Source organism: Nicotiana sylvestris, chromosome 9 (assembly GCF_000393655.2).
Source record: "Nicotiana sylvestris chromosome 9, ASM39365v2, whole genome shotgun sequence".
Taxonomy (NCBI): Eukaryota; Viridiplantae; Streptophyta; class Magnoliopsida; order Solanales; family Solanaceae; genus Nicotiana; species Nicotiana sylvestris.
In genome coordinates, this window is record NC_091065.1 from 188,828,077 (window position 1) to 188,838,689 (window position 10,613).

The 10,613-nt window shown below is 36.6% G+C and overlaps 1 protein-coding gene across 1 annotated transcript; it reads right to left on the minus strand.

Moving 5' to 3' along the window:
- Positions 1-9,507: 9,507 nt before the first annotated feature.
- Positions 9,508-10,392, minus strand: LOC138878735 (uncharacterized). Its single transcript, XM_070158424.1, has 2 exons — positions 9,745-10,392; positions 9,508-9,555 (listed from the first exon to the last, which is right to left on the minus strand). Exons 1-2 carry the CDS (start codon positions 10,390-10,392, stop codon positions 9,508-9,510), a joined length of 696 nt encoding a protein of 231 aa, XP_070014525.1.
- Positions 10,393-10,613: the final 221 nt, after the last annotated feature.

Below are 10,613 nucleotides of genomic sequence, written 5' to 3' on the forward strand. Positions count from 1 at the left end.
TAGATTTAGGATCATTGCAATCTGATTATATGAAGTATATTAAGGAGCAAAGACCATTTTTGGTTCATAATAAGGTGATGGTTCCAGACAGGAGTATAGACCCAATAAATTGTTGACTCGGCAGTTAGTTATGAATTTTTATACATCTCTTCCATCGTGGCAGTATTGTAAGAGTTAGAGCAAGACCTATGTATGTCATGAGGTGCAATAGGAGCATCAGATTCATGGAATTTTGACTAAACTGATCAGAGAATGTTATTGTGGTCCTGTGAGTAAGGAGGTGCAAGGTGTTAATTTAGCTAAGGTATGCAGTCATGTTTTGATGCTACGTGTAGTTATTGATTCGGTAAGCGTATGCTGGAACAGGCCTGTCAGAGAATTTCGGATGTTGGAATTGGGCTCTAAGGCTTAATTGCCTCACTGAAAAAGGGTATCTTCAGATTGATCGAGCTAGGGTGCCCAACTGAGTTGTGGTAGCACGGGTAGGTGCTCGAGGTGTTAAATAGTGATTTCGGGCAACTCCAATGCAATTCTTAGCATGTTCGAGGACGAACGTATGTTTAAGTGGGAGAGAATGTAATGACCTAACCGGTTGTTTTGAGCTATAGCACGTTGTTCAGCAGTTTGAGGCCATGAGCAGCTTCACTTCAGATATTTTGACTTGTACGCATGGTCGAAATTGAATTCCGGGGAATTTGGAGTTGATTTGGAAAGAGAATTCTCATTTCGGAAGCTTTAAGTTGAAAGAATTGACTAAGATTGAATTTGTGAGTAAACAACCTCGGAAACAGGATTCAAAGGTTCCAGCAGGTTCATATGATGATTTCGGACTTAGGCGTATGTCCGGATCGGGTTTTGGAAGACCCGTGAACATTTTGGCACCTATTGTGGAAGTTAGCATTTCTGGAAGAATTTCATAAGTGTGGGTTGAAGTGAATTTTAGTGTTATCAATGTTTGTTTGGGATTTTGAGTCTGGGAATAGCTCCGTATGGTGGTTCTGGTATTGGGAGCGCAATCGGAAGTGAATTCGGAGGTCCGTAGGTCATTTTGGAGTCATTTGGATAAAGATAGAATTTTTAAAGTTTTTGGGAAGTTTGGCCGAGAGTTGACTTTTTCATATCGGGGTCAGATTTCGATTTCGAAAGTTGGAGTAGGTCTGTAATGTCAAATATGACTTGTATGCAAAATTTGAGGTCAATCGGACGTGATTTGACGAGTTTAAACATCGGAAGTAGAAGTTTGAAATCTTAAAGTTCATTAAGCTTGAATTGAAGTGTGATTCATGGTTTTAACGTTGTTTGATGTGATTTGAGGCTTCGAGCAAGTTTGTGTTATGTTTTTAGACTTGTGCGGTATTTGGTTTGGAGCCTAGGGGGCTCGGGTGAGATTCAGGATAGCTTCAGAGTGATTTGCTAAGAAATGGGACTGCTGGTACTGGTATGACCGCATATGTGGTGTTTTCGCATTTGAGAACCTGGGGCTGCTGAGTGGGGGATCACATTTGCGAGGGGGACATCGCTTTTACGATGCTGTCCTCTTCGCATTTGTGATGATTCTGTCGCAAATGCGACCATGTCAGGGGAGGCTAGGCTTCGCATTTGTGGTGTTTTTTCGCAAATGCGACATCGTAATTGCGAGCCTGGAGTCGCAAATGCAACTTCTGCGTCTGGTGTAGTGGCTTTTTATTATGAGACTTAGCCCATTTCCCTCATTTCCCACTTGGCCTTAGGCGATTTTTGAGAGCATTTGAGGAGGGATTCCATCTTCATCAAAGAGGTAAGTAATTTCTACACATCATAAGTTAAATACATGGATTATGGTTAGATTAACATGTGAAAATTAGGGAAAATCAAGCGTTGTAGATGAAAAACCTAGAATTTGGTAAAAACAAGATTTAAGCACGAAATTTGTTAGGGAATGGAGTAAAAATCATATATCCTTGATCCTTGGGTTATGGGTAGCAATTTTCTTCAAACATTTTTGGAATTCGGGCACGTGGGTCCAGGGATGAATTTTAGGAACCTTGCATTTAGGGTTAAAAAATTAGTTTAATAATTAGAATATGAACTTTTGAGCATGTGTTGACTAGTTCTTCTCCTATTTGAATAGTTTTGGATCGTTCGGCTCTGAATTGGAGGTTTGAGCGCGTTCTTGAATCGAAATATAGGCTTCAGAGTGAGGTGAGTTTCCTTTCTAACCTTGTAAGAGGGAATTGTCCCCATAGGTGAAATATTAGTTATGTGCTTCTATTTGTGGGGGGCTACGTACGCACGAGGTGACGAGAGTCCGTGTATAGCTACTATTATGTTTAAGTCCGGGTAGTCTAGGACCCAAAAACATGCTATACTTGGAATATTTGTAATCTTATTGACATTTGAATTGCTTAAATCCCATCAAATTGGTAAATGAATTTCTAAAAGGATTAAACTTCATTTTTCTTAATCATTAAAAGAGAATTGTCTTTTATTTAGATAAACATTCCCCGATAAATTCTTAATTGGTTGTTTGACTGTGTGTATCTATGTGTGCCCGCGTCGCATGTATGATTCGTGAGCGGGGTATTTGTTTATTTATGTTGATCGCGTCGCTTGTATGATTCGCGAGCGAGGTAATAGATGCATCTATGGTTCGCGCCGTTCGACCCTCGGCAGTGCACATTTTACATTTATGTTGGATCAAGTCGTACGACCTCGACATGATATGCACATACTTATATTGTTTTCCTGAGAATTTTTAATGTTGATACTTGCCTTTCCTGGCCAGAGATAAATGGATAAAGATAATGAAAAGTAAATCCTTGGAAATCCTTTATTATTTGAGAAGTTGTTTACCTGCTTTCCGACTTTATGAGTTAAATTTTGCTTTATGAAATCTATGAGTTCCTCACACAGTTTCTATATTATCATTGGACCATTAGTAAGTGTCGAAGTCGACCTCTCGTCTCTACTTCTTCCAGATTAGACGGGATACTCATTGGGTATACGTTGTTTTCGTACTCATACTACACTTGCTGTGCATTTTTGTTGCACAGGTTCATATGTGGCTAGTGGCTTACTGGCATAGCGGCAAGGTTGATACAGAGACTTAGGTGAGCTGCATTTATCTAGACGACCCGCAGCCAACAGAGTCCCCTTCAGAGTATTTTACTGTGCTTTTCATTTCTGTCCACTTTGTATTCCGGACAGTTATTGTATTTTATTTCATTCCCTAGTAAATGCTCATGCACTTGTGACACCAGGTTCTGGGATGATTATGGGGTATCTTGTATTAACTTCTTAACATTCATATTTGATTTGAAACGATTATCTTTTACTGGTAAAATTGAAGGAAAATCATAGTTTTCAAAATTATTAAAATGAGAATTTAATTAAATATTTTGGTTGGCTTGCCTGACAGTAGTGTCCGGCACCATCACGACCCTTAGTGAATTTTGGGTCATGACAAGTAAGCTCCAACATTCATGATCTTAATGTTATTGTCCATAAGGGAGACAACTATGTTACTACTATATCCAAAATGTACAATGATAGCTTCTGCGCAAACGCTAGCTTCCAAACCAAGGTACATAGTGAGGTGTTTGATAAAACGACTGGATCTAATATTTGGGAGGAAGAAAATTCACGAGATGCTACTGTAGCTCAGGTGTTTGACAAATACCGTCAATGAGATACATAAGATCTTCTGGTTTTTACTAGACACAGAATTGTGCTGTTGAATATGAGTGTGAGATTTGCCATAATAGAATTTACATTTGATAGTGCACTATGGTTTGGCACAATTGCATGATTGCTTAATTCTATTGAAGATATTGGTGGGGTTAATCAAAATCAGGTGTCACTTTACCTTGACTTTGGCTCACACAGATGTAATTGGGTTGATACTGGGCAGGAATGCAATTTTCTAGGATTCTTATTGTCTAAATTCAGAGAGTGTCTCAGGAGCAGAAAATACAGGGAGCGCTCTAAGTATTGGCTTAAAGCTACTCCAAGCAGTCACTACATATTCATGTCGATAAAGCTACTAGACTCTTGTTTGCTCTAATTGATCTAGTTCATAAAGCAGGGTCTACTTCACTGTATATTATCTTTGATCCTGGTCCTTATGTTGATTATGCAGGATTTCCCATGTTAGTCGTCTTCATAGTAGAAAACAACCATGGTGACTACATTTTCTCTACATGCTTGAACTACGCGACTTAACTTCATTTTGTTATATGGATTGTTGTGACTGTTTCTTGTGCCCATCCTTGTCTATTTAAAGCTCAAGAACTGCTTGCAAAGGATAACAATTGAACTCTTGTTACCCACTATACACTATTTCATTTGGAACCAGATAGTAGTTTGGCGTTTGATTTGCCTATGGTGCAACTGCAGAGCTTTTCAATGTATACCACTTTATTGTGAGCCAGGTGTAGGATTGCATATAGGTATTCGTAACACACAGCGGAAGACAATAATAATCCTAAGTAGATTTTTTCGTGTTTAAAATTTATTTACATGTCAAAGATCGGATCTGAGACGTACCTGGTGAAGAGAGTCTCGTTTCAAAATTCTTCGATAGTGCGAAGACTCTATGCGTATCCACACCGAGACCGATCTTTGCTATCAACTCTTTGATCAATGAAACCCGCGAACAAAATTGAACAAAGAATATTGTGCTGAAATTTTCTCAAAAATCTCAACTCAATGTTAGAAGAACAAGAAACACTTTTCTTGTAATTGTATTTTCTCTCTTGGCTTGTATTGCACTCTCACTTTCACAAAGTGGGTTTTCTACTCAAGAATAAGTGATCCGGCAAATTTTCTCCATCACCCTTTATATAGCATCACCTACAAACTCTTTTCCTATTTGGTTGAGGCAATGATTTACTTAAGATAAAAGTTTATTCCAATAATAAACTTCATGGAATTTTTCTAAAAAGAAATCGGAAAACATTCTTAGGAAGTTTGAATCTGCCGAATTTTTACATGGACTTTCCATGAAGTCCAACGTGAAAGTTGGATTGTAATAAAATGACAAATCCAATTCAATATTGGATTTTCCTTATAAGTCATTAATTATTATTTTGCTAAAAACAAAGTTCAAATCCCATAACAAAAAGATTTCGTCTTGTAGACGTCTCTTATGAGATTTACAATCCAATTCTAAATTGGATACTTTATTAATAATTATATATCTCCTATATATAAATAAATATCAATTATGACTACTTAATATATATCATATATATTCAACCAAGAAATAATTTAATTTTCTATTCTAAATAGAAAACTTCAATTTGTTCACAGTATTAATTATATCCTCTGTGCTAGCAAAGAATATAATAATATTTCATTTGGACTAACAACTAAATGTATTTGACTAATTAAATTCCTTAATTTAATTATCAAATAATAAGTTAATTAATCCTTTAGCAAAGATCAGAACACTCGTTAGTGTGCGACCCCATAGGTTCAATACTAAGCCGGTAGTAAATTGACCATATCAATATACTAATCAAGGGTGGCGTCTAGCAACACTCTTTAACGACCGAATAATATGAAGTATACAATTTACTCTCAAGAACCAGTAGGAGAATAATGTAGTAATTCCTTCTGTCATTATAGCTCTGGATCACCCTAGGATATGGTTCAACTGTCAAATCCTAATAGGCGACCAACTATGTGTTCATGTCAAATATAATCGACCATTGAATGACCTAAGAAACTCATTTCTTCTTTCATTCAATTGCCCTGGCCAAGGTCTTAATTTGGTCGTTTATAATTCAAGACAACATGGAGCTTAAACTCATTACCAAGAGTTGACAGATTCCATCTTGAACAATCACTAATTCTACAAGCATTTAATCATACCCAATATCCTTTCAATTATCGCCCTAGGGCCATATATGTCTAGTATCAAAGCACAATAAATAACTTGTCAATTACTATGACGATCTTAGGTCAAAGGAAACAGTTACATCACATTCTTCAAGAGAATATCCTATTGACAGTTTATGGTAATTCTAACCATTAGGAATTATCCAATGAGTCGGTTCAATGATCATATCTCTATATACATCATCTATCTATGTAATTTAGTTAATGAGATCAACTAATCTTTATCCCATAAAGAAAATCACATAAATATTGATCTAACCGGATTACTAACGTCCAAATTAATAATCCTACGATCAAGAACAAATTTAGATTAAATTATAAGAAACTTTACTCTCATTATCATGATTTCCATCACAATGGCAAGTCTCAAAATTTAATCAAGGACCTTATCAAATTAATCAAACAATTAATAACAATGATAAAAGAATATCAAATGCCATATATATTTTATAAAAATATGTTCAAAACATCAAATATGATATTGGATCTAGGGCATATCTACTATATCCCTAACAATCTCCCACTTGCACTAGAGCCAATCGCTCTTGTACTTCATTCCCAATTTCCACTTGTGCTTGTCAAACTCCTTTGCGCCAAAAGCTTTAGTGAATGGGTCTGCAGCATTTTCTTTTCCATCAACCTTTTGAATCTCGACGTCTCCATGTTCAATGATCTCTCTTATCAAGTGATACCTTCGTAGAACATGTTTGGACTTTTGGTGAGATCTTGGTTCTTTTGCTTGAGCAATGGCTCCAGTATTGTCACACAATAGTCGAACCGCACCTTCTATTGAAGGAACCACACCAAGTTCAGTTAAGAACTTTTTCATTCATACAGCTTCCTTAGCAGCTTCACTAGCTGCTATATATTCTGCTTCAGTCACTGAATCAGCTACTGTATCTTGTTTGGAACTTTTTCAACTCACTGCACCACCATTTAAAGTGAATACATAACCAGAAATAGATTTGCTACCATCTCTATCTGAACAGAAACTTGCATCTGTATAACCTTCAAGTTTCAACTCAGAATCTCCATAGATGAGGAATTGGTCTTTAGTCCTTCTTAAGTACTTAAGAATGGTCTTCACCACCTTCCAATGTTCCTCACCAGGATTTGCCTGATAGCGGCTAGTCACTCCAAGTGCATAAGCCACATCAGGACGTGTACATGTCATGGTATACATGATAGCTCCCACTGCACTAGCGTATGGGATCCTACTCATGTATTCTCTCTCTTCAGGTGTTTTAGGACAATCCTCCCTACTGAGAGTAATTCCAGTGCCTATCGGTAGATAGCCTCTTTTGGAATTATCCATATTATACCTCTTTAAGATGGTATCAATGTACAAAGACTGGGAAAGTCCAAGCAACTTCCTAGATCTATCTCTATAGATCTTTATTCCTAATATATAAGCTGCTTCTCCCAAGTCTTTCATGGAGAACTGTTCAGATAGCCAAATCTTGGTACTTTGCAATGCCGGTATGTCATTCCCTATGAGCAATATATCATCAACATACAACACTAAGAATATAATTGTGCTCCCACTAACCTTTTTGTACACACAAGGTTCTTCTTCGCATCTAACAAAATTGAACTTTTCAATTGTCTTGTTAAAGCGAATATTTCAACTTCGAGAAGCTTGCTTTAGTCCATAAATGGATCTTTGTAGCTTGCAAATCTTATTATGATTAGACGAAGATGTGAAACCTTCAGGTTGTATCATGTACACATCCTCTTCTAGCTCACCATTAAGGAAAGCTGTTTTCACATCCATTTGCCATATTTCATAATCATAGTATGCTGCTATAGAAAGCAAAATCCGAATAGATTTGAGCATTGCCACGGGAGAGAAGTCTCGTCATAGTCAACTCCTTCTTTCTGACGATATCCCTTGGCAACAAGACGGGCTTTATAGTTCTCCACCTTTCCGTCTGCTGCAATCTTTTTCTTAAAAACTCATTTACAACCTATAGGTTTTATATCCTTTGAAGGTTCAACTAAAGTCCATACTTTATTTTCCTTCATGGATTCCATTTCGGATTCCATGGCCTTTTGCCACTTCTCATGATCGGAACTTTGTATAGCCTCTTCATAGGTCTTAGGGTCATCATCATTATGATCAACCTCATTTGATACATCATCTTGTACTAATAAATTTAATCTAGTTGGTGCATGACGTTCTCGTGTAGACCTTCTAAGAGGTACTTGTACAACCTCTTCACCTTGTGCTGGATTTGGTTGTTGTTCAATTTGGTTTAGAACTGGTTCATTAACCTGTTCTTGAACCTCAGTTAGTTCTTGAACTTCAACCGTTGAAGATGGCAACTTCCTTGGCAACTTCAAAATATCCAATAAAGGTTCTTCAACTTGGGTCTCATGATCTTTATATTGTGTTGATTCATTAGTTTATTGAACTTCATCAAGTTCTATTTCTCCATTATAATTTCCTTCTAAAAGAAATTCCTTTTCCAAAAAGGTTGCTCCTCTGGCCACAAACACTTTATGGTCAGAAGGGTGATAGAAATAATATCCCATTGTTTCCTTGGGATACCCAATGAACCTACACTTATCTGATCTTGAGTCAAGTTTATCAGACTGTAGTCTCTTAACATAAGCTGGACAACCCCAAACTTTAATATGTTTAAGGTTAGGCTTACATCCTTTCCATATCTCATATGGTGTTGTAGAGACTGACTTAGTGGGAACTTTATTAAGTAAGTATGTTGCTGCTTCCAAAGCATATCCCCATAAATTTATTGGAAGATCAGTGAACCCCATCATAGATCTCACCATATCTAATAAGGTTCGATTTCTCCTTTCAGACACACCATTGTGTTGTGGTGTTCCTGGAGGTGTCCACTGTGAGAGAATCTCATTCTCTCTGAGATATCTGGTAAAATCTTCACTAAGATATTCTCCACCTCTATCAGACCTTAGTACTTTGATACTTTTACCAATCTGCTTCTCAACTTCACTACGGAACCTTTTGAACATTTCAAAAGATTCAGACTTGTGTTTCATAAGATACACAAATCCATATCTTGACATATCATCAGTGAAGGTGATGAAGTAAGAATATCCACCTCTAGCTTGAATTTTCATGGGCCCACAAACATCTGTATGAATTAGTCCCAATAATTCAGAAGCTCTTTCTCCACTTCCAGTAAATGGAGATTTGGTCATTTTTCCTTTGAGACAAGATTCACAAGTTGGATATGATTCAAAATCATATTTGTCAAGGTACCCTTCCTTGTACAACTTGTTAATTCTTTTCTCTCCAATATGACCAAGCCTACAATGCCAAAGGTATGCATGATTTACTTGATCATCTCTTTTCCTCTTAAGACTTGAAACATGCATAATCGAATTAGCATTCACATTAGGTAAGACATAAACGTCATGTTGGAGATAGCCATTCACATACAAAATTATCACTATAATAAATAGAGCAGATACCATTGCCTATATTAATGCGAAAACCAGGTTTGTCTAACATAGAAGCTGAAATTATGTTCAAAACAAATTTAGGAAGTAATAACAATCATCCAACATAAGTACTTTGCCCGTAGGCATTATTAAAGAAATTGATCCTACAGCTACGGCCGCAACTTTTGCACCATTTCCAACTTATAGATTAATTTCTCCTTTCTTCAACTTTCTACTTATCTGGAACCCCTGCAACATATTGCAGATGTTATAACGACTGTCAGTATCTAATACCCACAATGAAGAATTAGTAGTAGTTAAAGAAACCTTGAAAACATTTTTCATTAAAGTCTTACCTTGTTTCTTATCCTTTAAAGTTGCAAGATACTCCTGTCAGTTTCTCTTCCAATGTCCTATTTTCTTACAATGGAAACATACAGCATCAGATTGGTCAGCTTTGCTTTCTTTGCCTTTGGGTTTGGTCACACCACCCTTGGGCGCAGTAGGCCTTTTCTTGGGTTTACTTTTACCCTTACTCTTCTTCTTAGAAGAATTTCCAACCAACATGACAATTCCTTTCTTCTTCTCAGATGCAAGTTGATTCTCATAATCAATCAGCATGTTAAGCATCTCATGAAGATCACAATCCATTTTATTCATATTGAAATTAATAACAAATTGTGAAAAGGATTCTGATAGTGACTGCAAGATCAAATCTTGAGAAAGCTCTTTACCCAGTTTGCACCCCAACTTCTCAAGTTCTTCAATGAGATCAATCATATGATTGACATAGGGTCCAATTGGAGAGTTTCCAGTCAATTTGGATCCAAATAAAGCCTTAGATAACTGGTATCTAGCTGTCATGCTTTGTGTACCAAACATCTTCTTAAGATGTTCAATGATTGCAGTTGGATCCATATCCTGATGTTTCCTCTGTAGTTCAGAATTCATAGAAGCGAGAATGATGCATTTGGTAGTAAGACATTCTTCCAAGTATTTCTGATAAATCTTGGTAGCATCATCATCATCCTCATATGGGACTTCCTTGGCAGGCTTATCGATCACATCAATAAGCTTTTCATACATGAGAACAATTCTCAAATTTCTGTACCAATCATCAAAGTTTGGTCCTACCAACTTGTTGGTCTCAAGTATTTCGCGCAGTGATATAACAGACATATTGAGAAATCTAAAATATAGAAAAGAAAAGGCAATAATATAAGAACATATTTGCATATATCATAAAGACATGGACTTTTATCTAAATGATATTTCCACTAATTATTTTAAACTATTTACCCTCATTA